At 32.1% G+C, this 21,309-nt stretch overlaps 1 protein-coding gene across 1 annotated transcript; it reads left to right on the plus strand.

Moving 5' to 3' along the window:
• Positions 1–2,496: 2,496 nt before the first annotated feature.
• LOC139497783 (toll-like receptor 13) lies at positions 2,497–4,034 on the plus strand. Its single transcript, XM_071286017.1, has 2 exons — positions 2,497–3,339; positions 3,582–4,034. The coding sequence occupies exons 1-2, from the start codon at positions 2,497–2,499 to the stop codon at positions 4,032–4,034; spliced, it is 1,296 nt and encodes a 431-aa protein (XP_071142118.1).
• Positions 4,035–21,309: the final 17,275 nt, after the last annotated feature.

The raw sequence follows: 21,309 nt of genomic DNA on the forward strand, positions 1-21,309 counted from the left end.
TTTTTTAGATGCTGATGTTCCTTTGGTACCATCTTACGGTGTTTTTATTTCACAGCTTGTTTGCTATGCCCGTGTCTGTTGTGACTTTTTTGATTTTAACAAACGTAATCTTTGTATTACTGGTAAATAATTAAACCAGGGATATCATTACCATAAATTACTTAAAACCTTTAATAAATGTGTCCATAGATATAAAGATTTGGTTTTGAAGTTTGGTTGTGTCTGTAGAAGACTTATTTCAATCGGGATAGCACATCCTCATTTTTACGGAAATGTTGTTAACCGTGCCAGAAAATTAAGAAATGATCCAGGTAAACTAAAGGTACCAGGATTATATTTGTATACGCCAGACGCGCGTTTCGTCTACATAAGTCTCATCCGTGACGCTCAGATCAAAATAGTTATCAAGCCAAACAGGTACAAACTTGAAAAGCATTGAGGACCCAAATTCCAAAACGTTGTGCCATGTTCGGATTAGGCATTATATGCCTGTGATAAGAAATCCTTAGATTTTTTAGAAAATCATTGTTTCGTAAACAGGAAAGTTATTAAAATGACCATATAATTGATATTCAAGTCAACACCGATGCTTATATTTATCTAAATATAAGTATTATTGTTAATAATATCGATTAATTTGCAAGGTTTAAAATCTTGTCGTCTTTGGATAATTTAATCAATAATTCTTTAAATACACGTACGTTATTCGGATTTTTTAGATCATTGATACTGCTATCTTTTATAGCAAATACAACAACGATTTAAACTTTGTTTTTAAGAATATTATTATCAAAAAATAAGGAGGCAATTGCCGGTTTATCACAATACTTGACACTATCTTGAACAAATATCAATATTTTCGATACATTCTTACAAACAAAGAACAGTTACATAGGAAGTGTAAGTATTTAGTTTCTATTTAATTTTGTTTTTTCAGAAACAAATAAATGATTTTATTTCATTTCAGTAAATAAAATAATGTGTCTGATGACATGAATGCTTCCGCTCAAGATTGTTTTCGACGAAAATGGGACGGACGGAAAGATTGAAAGACGGAAGGAAGAACGGTCAAGAGTAACACTGAATGACCCCTTCCCCTTGCAGTGGGGGCGTCCAAACCTAATTGTGTGTTGATGTACATTATTTGTTAACATAGACATTTGGTATGAAGTTTATTATTACTTTAACAATGAGCACCTCACAAAATTATTAATTATTTATAACATGTATTTTTCATTTCATTTAGAGATTTTAGAGATGCAAACGTCTGTAATTTTTTTCGAAGACTGTCCCTCTAAAACCTTGCATAGTCGATCCCATTTCAAAAATAGATATAAATATATATGATCCAATGCCTTATTCAATACATATTTTGAATTGTTCAAAGATGCAAAATATTCTTTGTTTCGCCATGTCTTATCTAATTTAGTTTAAAACAATGTTAAAAATGGCACTCATATAGAATCTTTTTAATCAATAAACGAGATTTGAACAACATAAAAGACTGCAGTCTTAAGCTTGATATACGCATGTCAAGAGTTTATGACGTCATTGTTACCTCATAACTGACATTTAAAAAAACAAGTGTCTATATATTCTAATCAAATTCGTTTATCAATAGATTTCAAGGATTGACAAATTTGAACATTAGGAATCTTTAGGGAGACAATTAAGGCTTGTTATTGATATATTGTCTTTTTTTTAAATCGGTTGTAAGACATTATGTTTTCGTAAGGTGTTATGATAAATATGAATATGTTCATAAGTGAAATGAAATATTTGTAAGAATATGTCCCTCTTTTAACTCTCATTGAATTGTCCCATCTGGACGTCAATTGATATGTAAAGATGTTCACAGGTGATTTTAATATGTTGTTATATCTTTCGGATTTAGCTCCAGAATGAGAATAAGAGACCTAGCCATCTGGTTATGGCTTAAATTTTATTTGATGCTCGAATATAGGACAGACATTGTCGATTGTGCCAATGATTGTCAGTGTTTAAGTAAACATGTCGTCATTTGTTCAGGTCGAGATTTAAATAATATTCCCAGAATGCCGAACGGAACGCAAGTCGTTGTAATAAACGGGCCATCTAAGTCACATCTGGGAAAATGGATTGGTCAATCTTACAGATCATGTTATTACAAAAATTGAGTTTGAAAATAATTTGATTACGTACATACATCCTAATATCTTTAATAAAATGGTATATCTGAAAAGCTTGTACATACGTTATGAAACAAGACTCAACGTGAATATCCTGAAAGTTGCCATCGGTAATATGCCAAAAACTCATCTCAAGTTTCTTCATTTTCGATCTAATGAATGTTCACGCAATTCCAAAAAAAACTCCCTTAAGACATTGTGGATGGAGGGTAATACAATCTATAGTATGAATTGTTCCATATTTGCACCTTTGAAAAATCTTAAAAAGCTATACTTACCTGGCAATTCAATATCACGCATCTATGTTAACGGTATACCAAAGACTATCATGGATATATACCTAAACAACAATTTGCTGCTTCGAGTTCCTAATTGGTGTGAAGATCATCACATATTATCAAGTGCCTTGCCAGATTTGAGAGTTATAGAAATAAGTTCTAACAGCATCACTGATATTGGTAAAAATGCATTTTTATGCCTCCCAAGAGTTGAAGTGCTAAACTTGGATGGTATCAACATTGGGAAAATTAGAAGCAATATATTTGCCTCAATGAAAATGTTGAAAACCTTCACGCTATCAAATATAGGAAGTTCTCTATTTAAAAAGATTGAAGACTACGCTTTTAATAGCTCATCTTTGATATCGCTTTCGATGGAACATACAAACTTTCATTTCAATAAGGATAGGTTCAACCCACAAACAATATTTGCATCATCGCCTAATCTTGAATATCTCAGTTTGACTAATAACTATCTTTCGAACGATGAAACAATATTTTGGAAAATGTTTTCACCTTTAGTTAAATTGAAGAAACTTATACTATCATCAGCTAGTCTCTCAATTCTTCCTAGATACGTTTTCACCAATTTAAATAACTTGAGGGAGCTGAGTTTAGCTGCAAACAAAATAAGAAGCTGGGGCGATGGTACTGTCATATTTCAAAATATGACATCGCTAAAAAAACTTGATCTATCAAATAATCTGATTAAAACCGTAAATAAAACATCATTTCCAAGTAATTTGCTGCATTCAATAGGAGGTATTGACCTAAGTAATAATCCGTTTACATGTGACTGTGACCTTTTATGGTTCAGTGATTTTTTAAAGAGCACACCAACTAAATGTATTCGGTACCCGTTATCATATAGATGTAATCAACCGTCAGAAATGGTAGGAACTTTGTTGATTTTATTTTTTTTTTAATCCCAGAAAACATGCCCACCGTGGAATCCGTTGTTTACGATGGCTATATGTATAGCTTGCTTTGGGATAATATTGGTGACGTTAATTGTGTTAGGAATGAAATGTCAAACAAATATCAAAAACTATATCTATCTATGGCGAGTACAATCTAGTAGAAAAAAAGGGTTATATCTCTTTAGCAGAAGCTGACGATTATCCGTATCATGCAGGACCCCAGGCTATATCATGCATTTGTAGTGTATTGTGACTCAGATCGTTCCTGGGTTCACGAAACTTTTCTTGGAAGAATGGAACAAGAAAAGGGCGTCAAGTTATGCATTCATCATAGGGATTTCGATGTTGGCGAATCCATTACCGAAAATATTGACAAATATTTAGAAAGATCTTGGAAAGTTGTAATCATCATATCGAATGAATTTGCGAAAAGTGAATGGTGCCAATGGGTAGTTGACGTGGTTCAGGAAAGACGTCGAAGACATGGACGAGATGTTGTCTTGCTTATAATGTTAGAAAGCATTGATTCTAAACATATGACAAGGCGACTACGAACACTTTTAGATAGCGCAAGCCCTATAATGTATCAAAGAGGTTTGGGCGAAGTCACTGAGGAAACCATTAGGCGATCCTCCAACATCACTACTGTAACAATAATGAAAAACTAACTTTTTTCCGATCCTTACATTTTTTCGACTTTTAACATGATGTCAAGAGTTCAAAAAATGCTGCGAAAGAGTAACATAATTATCGCTTAGATATCTTCACCTTCATTTACAATGAAGGTCAATTGTGCACTTCTTATATGTCCTTTTTTTAGCATTCAAACAACATATGTATATGTTGTATGTAGTATACACATCTGAGTAGACTATTATATGGAATGTGACTTAAATCTTAATACTTACTCATTATGATGTCTATCACATCCCCTTACTTTTATATAACTAAACACAAATAAGTGTTTAAGAGGGTGTCCATGGAAAAACCAGGCAGTGGATGGCACATGACATTTTTTTTTTCAAGACTTTTTCATCTATTTCATATCACAAATTCATTCTTTCTCAAAGTAATTTTTTTTTATTAACTGCAACAAATAAAGAGGAAATAAAAAGCACTAAAAATTCATTGAAAAGGGGAGATAACTCTTCATTTTGTACATAATTTTGTTGCATTGTTAGTGAACTTTAATTTTCTGAGCCATCCACTGATGATTAAAAAATATCTTTGACATATGTATGATATAAACATTGCATTGGAACCAAAAATGTGGGAAAAAAATTATGTTGTGTCTCCCATATCATAGGATTTGCCTGGTATTTACTTGGACAGCCTCTTAATTGTTATAATTTTGCATTGTTGTTTACTATAATTACGTATCTGGATGTTTATAGAACGCAATATGACTATGAATTTAAGAACAGCAACCAATGAACCAATTCTTTGCTTTGGTTTGGCATATTTTTTGTAATGAATTGATACATCATATCTTTCCTTCCTTTTCCATTATATATGTATGTCACTGTTGCTAAGGAAGTTCTTTATTGGCGGAAACAACCTAGATTTCTCAAATATAAATATCAAAGGGCCCTGCTTGTTTTCATCTTTTGTATTTAAAATTAACAACATCTTATTTATTTAAAAATTAACCCTTTCAGCATCTTAAAGAATTGAGGATGGAAACAGTTGTATGTCAAAGAGACAAAATTCAGTGGTTGTTATTTATTGCTGTGTTACATGAATGTAATTGTTTTTCATTCATTTATTTTTTGTAAATCGGCTTTTAGTTTTCTCGTTTGAATTGTTTTACATTTGTCTTTTCAATGCCATTTATAGCTAACTATATGCAGTTTCTACTTTGCTCTTTGTTGAACGTACAATAACCTATAGCTGTTGTTTTCGGTGTCATTTGGTCTCTTGAGAAGAGTTGTCTTATTAGCAATCATACCACATCTTCTGTTTTATAATAACAAAGAACAAAAATTAGCCCAAGGCCACAAATTGATCTTAAAGACAGGGAGAAAATACTGAAACTGGAAGAGGGCTTTACCTGTCCTCTAAACAAATATATATACAAGTTCAGCAAAATAAATGCCACATGCATTCTAGGGATTGTTGTGATGAGTTAACTAAATAAACCTAAACGAAATGTGTTTTTATTGCAAATATGGAAATAGGAAAGAAGTCACAATCATAAAAACTAGATTCGATATGATGATTACAAATCTTGACTTAAAAATAGCAAACAATAAAGCTGTCGCAAAACCTTTTCATGTCTACAGTAATCAATCAATGTCATATTGCAATTTCTATTTTGATTTGTGAGTCAGGAAATTACCACAAATTCTTAAGATTCTGAAAAGGCAAAGCTATATCACGATTTGTTTTTAAATCCATTGTTTCGGATTAAAGTAGTGATCTTCTTGTGCAGTTTTTTTTTTAAAGAAATCGAAATTCCTATAACACCAAGGATCAAAGGCAATGCCAACTTTATCTTTAACAATGATTCAAATAACATAATATAAAATTCACAATTTATTTTTCTGTCACGTCAGTATCTGCAGCCTTGGTTCTGGTGCTGATGAATTATGCATTTGTTTTTCAAGTGCCTGATATTCATCTGTCAGAGTATTACGAGATTCAAAGCTCTGGTTAAGGTCAGATGCCTCCATTCCTTCAATATGTGTAAAGTGGTGTTTTTTAAAAGTGGCAATTTCATTCCATTTAAAGCACAAACACATTGAAGAATTGCGACTGACAAGAAGAAATATTATTCAATCTAACAGATTATAATTTTCTATAAAACTAGAGTTATTTCCCTTACCCCATCACAAAGACATCATTTATACTACATATTTTTATTTGTTTTTAAGTTCTTTACTTTATGAAACCGTCATCAAACAATCAATGAAATGAGTTGCACCTTATTTATTGATTGTATATTGATAAGGGTAATTAGAGAAAGAAGGTGAAAAAAATCATTAAACCATTAAAAATAGACAGGTCCAAAGTTTCTCCTTCCTTGATATGAATGTTATAAGTTATGTTGTACTGCTTTTGTTGTTAGGACGGATACCTGATATCCTTTGTTTTTCTTTTATTTGTTTGATTACAGAAAAATGAAGATACTCGATGCAGGCTAAAGTAATTTTGTTAAGACGACTTTTACTGTAATCGAGGAACAATTTCCGGATTTCTTTTAACATATTACATATTTCAGATGTTATCATGTAATTAGTTGTTTTGGAGCATTTTTCGTTCTGTTGTAGACATCTGACTGTTTTTCAATATGGCTTGGCATAATCCACGTCAGATGGACACATTTTAAATTTTCACTTGAAGAACAGTTCAAAAGACTTTTCTGGCATCTAAAAAACACGATTTTTAAGACAACAAGGTTACGCATCAAGTAATACTTTAGGATGATCATATACGTATGGTACATGTCAACAGTACCGAGAATTTTGCGTCGGAATTTTACCCTTGCCAAGTCCATAAAATGTAAACATGCATAATCATAAAATCTATGATACTACCGAACGATCAATACAACGATCAATACAAATCGTTTAAAAAACCGGATTCATGATACATGTGATATCCCTCACAAAAAAAAATGTTAGAAAGAATCTGGAAATTGTTCCTCAATTGAAGTCAAGTCGTACTTACATTTAAATATCTGGAGAGTTTCTATGTCAATTGAGCTGTCGATGGTTGTCTTTTAGAGCACATTCAGAATATCAAGCTGGAACTCGGTGTCCGCTTTATTTAGACCAAAACCAGAAAGCTCCATAACCTGCTCGGAATGATTCTACTGCAGGCTAAACTGTGTTGTATGAAAATTCAAATATCAGAAGAATTGATCATCACCTATTTGATCACGAATCCGTTTCCTCTTACATTTGCTAATTAAAAGCAACCGATAGAGAAAAGAACAAATCCGGGTTACAAACTAAAACTGAGGAAGACGCATCAAACATAAGAGAACTACGACACAACAGAAACACAACATTAAAATGTAACACACATAGAAGCGAACTATATTATAACAATGGCCATTTCCATGACTTGGTACAGGGCATTTAAGAAATTCCTAGACATCGTTAGCTATGATATGTATCTATGTCTTATCTTACTTGTGGTCAATAAAAACCAGCATTACAATGTGTACGCATGACTCGTGTTTCGTATACAAAAAACCGGTCAGTGACACTCGAATAAAATAAGTAAAAAAGGCCAGATGACGCACGACGTTTAAAATCAATCAAGACAATGTCATTGACATCAAGAGATCATGCATGTGTTACGATAATTGATCATGAAACGATTAGGAAATTTTGTAGTATATTTGGAATGTCACAATGGCTTCAAGTGTCAATTTCCAGAGAATGTTTTATCATTATTCATGTTATTCACGTCTCAGTCATTACTACTGAAATATCTCGCGAGATCAACTTTTGTTTATCCGTCATTTGGCATATTTTCCTACGGATCGTATACAAAGCCCTTTCATAAACAGTAAACAAACAAAACGCTGTTAAATAACCGTCGGTAAACAACTATTTGGTTCGGATCTCATTCGTCCAATGGTAAAGTGTAAAAGAATGCGTGTTTTTGTCCGAAGATATATGAGGACAATATTATCTGAGGTGTTGGACATTTGCCCATCATTTAACTGTCAATATACAGGCTCTCTAGCTAGACGCGGTCCCCAAATGCAATCGCTGTGAACAAACCATCCTCAAATACATACGGTGACTCATACGCAATATAAATCTACGCAGCTGTAACAACCAACTCATACATTTAGGTACCTGTGTCGGTCGTTAAATAACTATCTCACATTACATGCTGCATGCATGCATGTTGATTGAATGTTTTTCTTAACTCAAAATGTTTTAAAGACTGAGAGATCAGAAATGTCAATTCATAATCATGGAATCTGTTTTTTTTTTACGTTTTTAATTAGATTATCACTGCTGAGCCTGTTGAGATGCATTAGGCGTACACAATGTCAATCCTGGTATCTATAGTGAGATTACACGTTCTTGATTTATTTGGATTTAGTATTTATTTCTTCAATATGAATCCAATTAAAAACCGTATAACTATGCAGAAAGGTTTATGATTATCATTGTTGCATGTGTTTGCATTTTTCCAAATAGCAGCAATAAATTCACATGAAAATGCTGCAGTTTTCAGAACCTTTCACATACATTTCTGAAACTATGGTATACAGATGCTTACGGTCAGTCAGACATTAGAAATATCTTGGATACTATGAAGACAAACAGTGTTGTTCGCACGAAAATTCATTTCATAGTACAGTGTAATATAAAGCGTGTTTCGTCAGGAAATATATAATTACTGTATTATTCCAGCTGTTGGATAATTGTCCATTATTATGTAACTGCCGTAAAATGTTGGTCCTGATCTTTCGTATTATATCAACGACTGCGTCAAATATGTTTTGTACAAGTTGACATAGACATATATAACGGGCTCCCTATTATCTTAACTATACATTTTATAGATATCAAGATTGAAATTGAGTAGGCCAGACGTGTTTGTCGTCTAGTAACGTTTGAATCAAAAATGTTAAGAAAATGTCTGTGTTGATGAATGGACATATGTGATCAGTCACCCTTCAGAACAATTTGGTAGAATTAGAAAGATGAAAAATTAAAGGAAGTTTGCTTCTCAGTTTCAAAATAATTAACTTTTAAAAAACTTGTTTATATGTGATAGTTGATAGGAATAAAAAAAAGCAAGTTAAAATTATGTAGGTCAATGTGTTTCGAGATATATCAGTCATTGAAATTTTGTCGGCAAAATATTCTCACTTGACTTTTCATAGATTTATCATTTAAAAGTTTGAGTTCTCAAAAACTACTAAAAATATTTTTTTTTTTTTACAGATGGCTTATCATTATACATGTTAAAGATTTATAAAAAGAAAATTCGGGGTCAATGGTCAAGTTTTCTAAAAAGGCATTCAAATTGATAAACCCAGAGTATTCCAAAATTTGACAAAATCCCAATACATGACAAGCTAACTTCCTTAATGGTTATATGTTTAGTCATACATCAAACTTGTTTGTTCGATGTATGATTACTTGTTTTTTGTTTATAAGTCTTTTGATCGAGTTCAGCAGTTTCAATTGATATTTTATTGTGTTTATTTATTTTGAAACGTCACACTTATATCGCAGGTTAGGGATATTTTGGCACCCGAATAAACTTTTTAAGGCGTACTAAATTATAATCCTGGTATCTTTTATAACTATTTACACCACTGGGTCGTTGCCACTGCTGGTGGACGTTTCGTCTCCGAGGGTATCACTAGCCCATTAGTCAACTCTTTGGTTTTGACATGAATATCAATAATGTGGTCTTTATAAATTTCCTGTTTACAAAACTTTTAATTTTTCAAAAAAAACTAAGGAATTTTTTTATCTAAGGCATAGACTACCTTAGCTGTATTTGGCACAACTTTTTGGAATTTTGAATCCTCAATGCTCTTCAACTTTGTACATGTTTGGCTTTATAAATATTTTGATATGACCGTCACTGATGAGTCTTATGTAGAAGAAACGCGCGTCTGGCGTACTTAATAATAATCTTGATACCTTTAATAACTATTAACCCACTGCATTTTTATCCACCTATTTTAAGTCCGCAGCTTGTTGTTCAATAGTTGTTGTTTGTTGACGAGGTTCATACGTCATGTAAGTGTTTCTCATTTCTTTTTTTTTTTTCATCAAGTTAGGCCATTGGTTTTTCCGTTTGTATTTTTTAACATATCCGGTCATTGTTGGGGCCCTTTGTAGCTTGCTGTTTTGTCTAAATCAAGGATTCGTATTAAAGGCCGTGCGGGGACCTGTAATTGTTTATTTTTTTTATATATTGAGACTTGGATGGAGAGTTTTCTGATTGGCACTAATACCTTATCGTCTTATTTATAATGAAAATCCTCCAACACAACTACGATAAGGACAGTTCAACAGTTCACTTAAGTAAAATTGAAAACACCAACCCACCAACGTCTTACTCAAGTGAATCGTAGAGTAATGAGTTCCTGCCAAAATTTCAAAATCACATCAGTCTACATGTGAATTTTTGCAAGTTAGAAGCCGGTAATAAATTGCATCTGTTGCCGACGAAATAAAATTAGCAGAATGTTGTTTAGAAGCCTGCAATTCAGTGGTTGTCGTTTGGTTATTTGTTAAATATTCGTTTTTCGTTCATCTTTTCATATAAATAAGGCCATTTCTTTTCTTGATTGAATTGTTTTACATCGTTATTCCGGGGCCTTTGATAGCTGACTATTCGATATGGTATTTTCTCATTGTTGAAGGCCATACGGTAACCTATTGTTGTTAATTTCTGTGTCATGTTTGTCTCTATGTGGAGAGTTGTCTCATTGACAATCATACCACATCTTCGTTTTTATATTGACAACGAAAAATTGTACATATCAGTAATGTTGTCATCTGCGACACATGTTTGACATAACGGTAAACCAAAATGATATCGATGTTTGTAAAATGTTACAAAGTCAAAAGAAAAGGAATAACTGGTTGCTAAATGTTCAGTGGCAAACATTTCATGCATTTTTAAGACGAAACAGAATATTTTGGACAACATGGACACGGATTATACCTAGCTGTGCTTTAAATTATCCCTTCAAATATTTAACGGCCAACATTACGAGTTAGTTGACTGTTATGGAAAATCAGATAACAGATGTCAAATGATATCTTCCAAAAATGGTAACAACAATCCTGAGCTCTTTTCAAGACTGTAACCTACTGAATTAGACTTACCATCGGGTTTGTATTTATTACAGAATACAACGAGGGTCACATGTGGAGCAGGATCTGATTACCCTTCTGGAACGTCTGAGGTCACTAAGTGCTTAGAGTTCGTGTTGTTCGGTCTCCATATTTCCATTTTTTGTTTTCTTTAATACTGTTTATCTTGTTGTCGTTTTTCGTTTTTTTCATGGCATTGTAAGTTTGTTTCTGACTTGTGAGTTTGAATATACCTTTGGACTCGTTCACCTCTCTTTCAGCTGTTAAATTCCTGTGTCTTGACGCAACACTTTATGTTTGTCAAAGTTATTGGGTTACCGTCTCGTGACATTTGGCATTTATTTTAATGATCATTATTTCCCAATTTGGATGAATTTTGCATATTCCATTTGAGAAAGGTAAGCATGCTGCATGTTCCGTTGGAAAAGAAAAGATGAAAAATGAAAAGAAGTTATAATTCAAAGTGAAATTTATTCGTCAGAAAAATGGTCAAAAACCCGTTTTCCTGTTCAATTCCATTCTAATATTCAGGTACTAAGCTTACGTATATGTATAAATCAATAAAAATTTTAACAAACAACACCGATATTAAATAAGAGGTTCTTAAGAGACTATGTCGCTCACCTTTCATATTCAGCAAAAGACACACTCAGACATTGCAGACGAGAATACCATAAATGAAAAAAAAAAATAGTCTTTTAGTCTTGTATTGCTAATCCTTGAGATCTGTTTGGTTGCTCTCTATCTTCATAATCTTATTCCGCTTTTTCACTAAACACAAAAGAGGGTAAACAACTCCTATATAGAGTAACAGTCTTCTAATTATACTAGCAGTTTTATCTCTATCTATCATAGTTTTCAAGTTAAAGGCAAAACACCAACAAGTGGTATAATTAAGGGCAATAACACCTCCGAGAAATTGTCTGACAATTCTTGACGTATTGTAAATCAACTTATGTTTCGCGAGTACTTTATTTCGCGTTTCACTGTTTCTAGTACACTCCCTGGCTTGTTTTTTTTCGCGATTTTCTAATATACTAGATGTTGTTAAATAAGGAAAGATCCAAATTATACATATTCGTGACGATTTGTATTTGTGATAATTTTTCATTCGAGCAAATCGCAAAATAATAGCTCGAGAAAATAAGTTGATACAGAATATGGATAATTGTTGTTCGTTCGTTTAATGGGTTTGTGCTTTTGATTTTGCCATTTGATAACGGAGTTTCTGTTTTGAAGTTTCCTCGGATTTCAATATTTTTTTTGATTTTAAAAGTACAAACCAAGCTTGACTTCAAGTATTCAATTGACAGATATACTGAAAATTGAAACAAAAAAGAAAAAAAATCCATAAACATGATAAATAAAGTTATACATTTTCAGTTTTTAAAACTTTTCCACAAATATAAGTATTATTTTTTATTGGCCGTTTATCGACAAGAAAACATTTTTTACAATATACTTAATTATTACATTAAATTTAACATAAAAAATTTAAAGTGAACTATTTACAATTGTGTTTATCTTATTATTGACTGAAGTGTGTGATTTATCATGTATTAAATGTTTTTCAACAGAATAATTTTTCGTTCGAGTTTTATCGCCACTGACAGATAAATCATAATAACAAAATCAATAGTTTAGATTTAAGACGTTCTAATCTTGACCTTTTAACGCACAATTTTGCAGTGATAATTATTCCAAGGCAAACATCTTTTCTTCTAATGTCTAACTACGTTCTTACTATTCGGTAAGGGACTTGATTCATCTGCAGTTATCCATATCTTTATGTTTAAATGCTTCATAACCATATCTTTCACAAAGTTCTATTTGAAATTTTGAAATGAACGAGCTCCAGTATTTTGGAGATTAAGCGAGAGAAAATGGCTCAATTGTCCAATTAGGGAAAACTTTTTTATATTTCCTGTACTGGTGTAAACAATCCCCGCCGTCTTTCTCGGAGAATTGACATCTCAAGCTCATATCAATTACATTACAACGAAAGGTTTTATCTGAGGATACTAAACAATTGCAACACATCCATGCAATCATTTGAGTTAGTGTCTGCCGTATACCAATCACAGCTGGAGGTCTGTGCTGAATACAAGAATGCACCTCCCCTACGTGTTTATCTCTCTTCTGATAGAATTCATTGCAAAAAGGGCACTTCGTCGTGCATCCCCATAAATGATTGAACACTCTTTGATTTGGTGAGTCTGTCTTTTTAACGTTTTCAGCAACCTCTGATTTGAAACGATTTTTAATTTTCTGTTCAACTATTTCAAACTCATTCAATGTAAGTTTCTTGAAATTACAAACGATTACAATTTCGTCATCAATATCTGCAAGAATAGTACCTTTTGTGACCATGTAATATTTATTAAGATTCTCCTCAAATATAGTGCACCATTCAGAAATATGTGTTTTCTTATAATCACTTATTTTCATGACGGTCACCATACATAGATGGCATATTTTTCTTGAAATTCATACATATTTCAATAATGTGCTTCTCGGCAAATTTTTATATTCATTGTCCTGCCCGTTTTTAGTAAACATATTGTTGTTAATATACGTTGTCAGCCAATCGAGGGCATATGAAGTACTATCGTCAACTTATCATGATATTGCATAAATTCATTAAAATCTGATTTATTAACTAGATCTTCCATCATACCTATCATTAGGCTATACTTTGTTGTGAAGGTGTCATGAATGATATTTGTTACAACATTGTGAGTGATGTATGTGAAACGGTTTCGGTAATGAATCGTTCTACATTCCTAACAAAAGGTTGTGCCATCCTCGCCTCTATTGTTTTTTTCTCTACTATTTTCATGTAATAGGACAACTATTTTCGTTTTTCAGACTGCAATTGTTTTTTTCATATCATTTTTTTCCAGCAAGTCGTTGTTCAAACAAGTAAAAACTTCCACTATATACATTTTTAAATGCACTGCTAGTTTTGGGGTCAGAATTATGGCTATCAATGCTGTCAATCAAAATTTTGAATACTTTTCTTGCGTACGACTCTTTGAATTGGCAATATTCCTTTTGTAAAGGAGAAATATAGTCATCAATTTTTCTCATTATGATATCGATTAGGGATCTAGCAATTTTTTTATCTTTCATCATCACTTCATCTTTTGGCTGGTCATCGCCTGATGACAATCCCCATGTGATATAATCATCTTGAAGCTGTTTTAATCCTACACTATCCGTTAGCTTCTCCATAGTCCGGTAATTATCTCGAAAATTCTAATTTTTCTGTATTTCTTCATTTAACATGGGTTTCTCCGCTGTAAACATATCAAATATAATTTTGTCGACGATCTTTTCAACTCGATCCGGGTTTCCTTCATTAATGAATATGATGCCTTGAAACCAATTATTCCTTATTTTGTCAAAAAATGTATTCGTGTCTTCATATGATAACTTATTTTCTTTATATTTAGCAACATGACTTTGAGCTTTTTTGTTAGTTCTTTTTTGTGGCTTGTCCTTTCTGCAAGTTGTTCCAAAGAGGACTGATGGCACGCTTTAAGAAGCTGTATATCATTTGTTCCTTTCTGAATGTGTACATCTTTTATTTGTTGAATTTTAAAAATTTCTTCTTTCTGTATATTGCTCCATTGAATTTTTCATTCTGTGTTTGTATACAAAATCTTTAAACTCCAAATGTTCTGCCTGATCTGTAAGAAATATTTCAAACATATCAGATAAAATTATTGTACAAGTCTCCTGAAAGATTAATCTTTTTGGTTGAATTAATAATATATTCGTGGAATAATTAAATTGAATTATTACCCACATATTACTTCCCTAATATCAAAATTGAAATTGACCACTCTTATTTCTGACAACGCACTTCTATAAACATCTACAATATATGTATAAATTATTTTCCAACGAAATTTGATAGTATTGAATAATGGGTGTTTTATTGTGTCCCTATTATATGTCAAGGGTATCTTATAATAGTCAAGGATGCCTGCAATGACATAATGCTACACCGAGGGACATTTCAGACCCCGAATCCATTGACCAACATTCAATGTGTAATATTTAACAAAGCCAAAATATTTTTGATGGATAAATTGTAAATTATATGTTGCTGACCAAATGAGTACCATAAACCGGGTTATTTTCGCGGAATGTAAATTTTCGTTTATTTTCGCGAAAAGATTGAAAACAACAAAATAAATTCCACCAATTTAAATGTAACATGCAAAGGAATCGATAAAAGTTTTGAATCTGAAAAAATAATATCCGCACAAATATTTCGTATACCATTTTCAATGAAAATCGCGAAATGTTACACCCACGACATTATCCACTATACAATATTTGGACCATACGCATATGGTCATAACCATTTCCATACATACTCATATGGTTCGACCAGATTCATATGATCCGTTAAATTGACACGATCGACGTTGAAAAGTGACTCATAAAACCTGAATATATATATATAGTTATACCAAATGCAATAGTAGTAAGAAACTTTAAAAGTTATACTATAGAATAACATTTCAATATCTATACAGTTGTAGTGTTGTCCTATTTCATGTATTTAATGCAATTTATGGCATACAAAATTCTAGATGTCATTCCGGATTTAAAAACTCAAAATGTAATCAACTGATGCACATCATGAAATGTGTAATGCAATTATTAACTTAACAACTGGCTCAAACAAGATACTGAATCAGGATTCTTGGAAACTTTCAAATTCTTAACCTTCTTTTCTCCTAAAATGTGTTTACATTGATAACAACTTTAAATTCGTAAAATCCTTGATTATTCAATATGACCCTTTGTTTTATCTCCATGACCCTGTTTTTCATAATGGTTCTGGTTTTTTTTATATCATTATTGCCCTGCTTATTCATATTAGACCTTTTCATTGATAATGACTCTGTACATGGACCAATGCCCTGTTAGTCTGTAATGAACCAGTTTTGCTTTAATTAATAAAGCAACAGTTTCATACGTAATGCATTAACTGGTTAGTAAAATGAAATTATGTATGAAAATAAACCCTTCAAATAAGGAATAACCCTGTCTATAAGTATACTAAATGAATGAACACAGTTGTCGTAAACCTCGTGGTTAGGATTACGATACGACAAATGGAACATATTCGTCGTCATCTGTGAAACAAATATACCATTACGTTGAATAAACTACTGATAATGGCCATAAATATTTCGAATAAATGTTTTTCCAATCACAGTTGAGAAATCCTGGTTCAAAAGAAGAAGGGTGAAAGATACCAGAGGAACAGTCAAACTCATAAATCGAAAATAAACTGACAACACCATGGCTAAAAATGAAAGACAAACAGACAAATATTAGAACACAAAAAACAACTTAGAATACTAACGACTGAGCAACACGACTCCCATCAAACACTGGGGGTGATCTCAGGTGATCCGGAAGGGACTTCAGCTCCTGCTCCACATGTGGTACCCACCGTGTTGCTCATAATATTACAAACCCGGTAAATAGTCTAGTAAAACTCCTGATGGCCTCCGTAAAATGTATAAAGGGATGAGTTCAGCTTTACCATTTGGAACTAGTGGTTTATATTAATAACTTCTTTGTGAGCAGTAACCCTCTATCAAGGAACTAATGATAGTAAATACAAATGCGAAACTATCGTATTAATTAGAAGATATATACTCTATATACAGGCGCTACTGGAATGTTGCTACATAGAAATGAAAGGTTGCCTAGCAACGGTTTTATTAAATAGCGAAATTATCACTTATGTATTGCTTTCTCATTAAAAATTAGCATAATTCAAAATAGTATTGTTTGTGTCACCTCAACTATGGTACTGTTATTCCGATTCTAATACATTACAAAAAGAAATAATACTTTAGAGGTTGAAAAAAGGAATAAATTTGAAATAAAATAAAATTCCCCGAAACTTTATGAATGATCTTGGCACAAAGTCGTAAGGCTAAACGAATAAACGCTAAACGTGACGTCATAAAAGTAAAAGCTCACAAATTGGAGGCTGTTACGTTACCTCTATGATTCAAAACTGGGTGAAATCACATTAAAACGGCGATTTTGAGGTTGGTGTTGTTTAACATATATGCATGTTTAATTAGCGATTAAATTGTAGAAATCGAACATTTGAAGATTCAATCAATTCAAAATAGCGGGTCCCCCTTTAGTTAGAAATGGTCAACTGTGGATTTGACGGCAACCTTTAGTCAATGAAAAAAGGCGTGACATAAAAGATGCACTAGAATTTAGATTTTACTAGGACTTCTTTATTTTTTTATTTTTTTTTTACTTTTTACAAAACAATGAAGTTGAATTTTAATTCCATATTAATATATGTTCACACAAATTATGCAACAGACGATGTTTAGTGATGGTGATCTGTTATATGCTATAATTTGCATAATTAACAAATTGTTGAACTGCTGTAAGTACTCACCAAGTGTGAAAACTAGTTAAATCATCATTCCTATGTCTTTTATACATAATAGTAGATGATTCTGACACGTAAAAATACACTAGAACACATAAGAATTGCTGATTCAAAACATATTTTAATTTGCACGCAGTAATGACTTTTTTTTCACATGCAAGATTATACTGAGTTAAATCAAAGAAACTTCCAGATTAATATCATGTGGAGCGATTGTTTTTAATTTTCGATGATGTTTTGTGTTTGTTTTTTATTTTAGATTTAATGAACTAGCAATTATTTACAAACATAATGTTAATGAAATAGTGTTCAAAGTATCTCTGTTTCTTTGCTTTTGTGTGATTTTGGTTTTTTTGTATATTAGAGAAATCGGTATAAATTTTGTAATTACCTCCAAATCTAATTAAATATCTTCTGAGGAATATTGATGGCAATGACTAAACCTCAACACACTATTTAGTTTGAAATTGAATATTGATCAATTGATAAGTTAAATGGACTGTGTACGTGACGGAATAGTTTTTTTATAATATTTTTGACTAATTAACTTATTCTACATGTACATACATTTGTACTAATGTATTTGTTTTAGTTAATCTTTGAAAATCAAAATGTATGAACTATTACCTCCTGATTGTTCTTCCCGTAACAAAGATATGATATTCTTCAAACATTTATCAAAACTTTCACCCCAGTTAAACTTTAAAAGGCTTCTTCTCAAACCTCACTGTAGGAAAGCAAATATTACAAAATTATATATAGCGATGCACATTTAAACAACGGATATATACAATAGAAAAAGACATTAAATGAACGTACTATTCATTTTTACATTTTACTATATTCATTTCGTAAAAAAAAATCTTCTCTTTCGTTGAATAAAACATACATGACATTTTTTTACTTTTCATATCTCCTTTCCTTTTCGTTTTTTTAGTTTTCCTCATGCATTGCGAATTATCAACATATCAAAACAAGCCAAGATACTATAATTTCTGGATGTATGCAGTGTCTACACTAGTTTTGCATAACACAATCTTTTTGAGTCTTTAACGAAATATGCAATTTTGTTTTGACGGAATCGATTTTTTTGTAAGTCTTTTATTTAAACGACCAAAATCACATGATTTATCGTTATATTCAAAAGACAGTTGTTTTATAAATACAGAACATATTTAATTGATGCATGTTTATAAAACTTTGTCGTATCAGGGGAGATAAAAAGAAATGATAAGTGAATATACCTAATTTGTTTTTTAACACAATTAGTATCAGAGCAATTTTCTTATCTTTAATTTTAAAATTCCATTGTTTAGCTTTCAAATCTTATCGCTTATCGTCCTTTCTCAAATTTTACAGACGCTTCACGAGTTGATTGTTCGTTATGGAATATCTGTTTCACAGATGATTGATACATTAGAAAAGAATGCGATAGATACCAGCTAGAGGAACAGTCAAACTCATAAATCGAAAATAAACTGACAACGCCATGGCTAAAAATGAAACAGACAAACAGACAAATAAAAGTACACAAGAAACAACATATTAAACTAAAGACGCCACACCCACCAAAACAGCTGGTGTCGTCACTATAATCTCTACTCCTCTTCCCTGATTGTAACTTTCCGAAATAGATTAATCAGCGCGTTTGTAATTACACGAGCGTCAAGACGGATGCCACATGTGGATAAAGATCTACGTACCAGTAGGTGACTGGTTGTGGTTTAAAAAATCGTGAAATCAAAATGACTTTAACATAACGCCAAAAACATGTGCTGAAGGAGGAAAGACTGTTGTCTAACAGTTGAGAGTAGTTCACAAGGAGTTATCATGTTATTATATGTTATAGTTTTTAAAAGGATTTAAGTCCTATAACTCCTCTTAACAATAAAATGAAGTTTGATGTTGGTCACCCGCACGTGATTGAAAGCAACTTGTCGTACTAAAAGAGATTCCTGTATAAGCGGTGTTTTGTTCTTCAATTGTTATCGCTATAATGATTAACAATGACCAAAGTTCACGAAGTACCGTAAAACTTATCAAATCAAACTGACGGTATGGAATTTGTAACTAATTTACGTAAGCTTTTTTGTAAAATAATCTTTGAGTATTCTTGCATTTTGGAACGAACGCATGGACGAAAAATAATTATATCTCCTGCCACTCTAGCTTGCTTGGAAAATTGTCAATATAATAAATTAAGAAATATCAAATATATAAACATTCGTAGGGGAAACTAGACGTGTGTCCTATTGATGAGTGCAATAGGTTTACACGAAAAACAGATTTCTCCTAAAGAAACAAATTTCTCTAATATCTATTGTATTGATACATGTCATTAGAGTTTTGCAAACGAAATAGGGCTAGACCAAAAACGAATTGCCTTTGTTCAATATATACCTGTATGCAAGTAAAGTCAATGATGATTTTATGAATTAAAATGAAATGACGTCCATGTAAATTTGCTTATTAAATGACAATAAAAATACAATGCATTAACAATGTTTAAGATAAATAGCATGCCTTACATTGTATGAATTCTTTCTCCTTCATAGATTTTCAGCATTTTTGTATCAATCCTATGCATTTCATGTCCAATTATCTGCTGTTCGAAATTTGTCTTCTGGAAAAGAAAAATATCCATTCTGCGACCAATATTCTGAAAATTGTCGAAGTAATCATCAAACATATTTGCATCAATATTGGTGTCGCATCGATGCGCAACTTGATTTCTGTAGCATCTTATTCGTTCAATATCTTCTGCTAATTTGGTGTCTGCTTTGTCTGGAACAGCACCCCATCCTTGCATTTGTGTAAGAGTAAGTACTAGCTCAAACTGTCTCAAAAGTCTATAAATTAATGTAACATCAAACGAGCTGTATGTGTTTGAATACTGTTATTGTCGTAAGCTTGCCTGCTGTTCTGGGTTAAAGTAACCAGTTGATGCACTGAAGGTACAAATCACATGCAGAAATAGTTGATCGAATAACATCTCTTAGAATTTTCGTAAAAGTGTCGATGACGGCCATCAAGAGTCTAGAATATCTTTCCCTTTTTTCACTCTCAGTATCCGGTAGGAATTCTGCCTCTACAAAATGGAACATGTTAAACAAAAATGCTTACTGACTTTAATCGACTGTGGATTATTAATCATTAGTTGAGTACCAAGTTTGTGCATTTAGTGTTACAGATAAACCGCGAATTTAAATGTTTGACGAATTACAAATGTTCGATTATGTTGTTTGAATCCCCAACTCAAATATCAAATAAAATGCAAGTTTTCCTCCAGGAGAACTGTTATCAACGATTGATTGACACATGTATCATACAACTGAAAATTTATTAAAAAAAAATTGTAAGTATAGGACTTATGAATTAGCGGATGATAGTGTATACATATAATCATGATGATATCGATTTCAGTTTGCTAATCTAACTAATCTGTAAACGAATCCATCGAGACAAGTGCAAAAAATAAAGGTAAAGTGGGAAATCATAAAAGGATACATAACATATACGACCCTAAAATTATTTATATGGTACTTACACGTAAAGTTTATGTTAAACGTACCACTAATTGCTTTGACCTTTGTAAGATCCTGTAGAATGGCAACACAATCTGTGTCGGATCTGCACACACTGTTATTCATACTTCTCAATGTGTCTTGTTGTAAA

This window comes from Mytilus edulis, chromosome 12, assembly GCF_963676685.1.
Source record: "Mytilus edulis chromosome 12, xbMytEdul2.2, whole genome shotgun sequence".
Taxonomy (NCBI): Eukaryota; Metazoa; Mollusca; class Bivalvia; order Mytilida; family Mytilidae; genus Mytilus; species Mytilus edulis.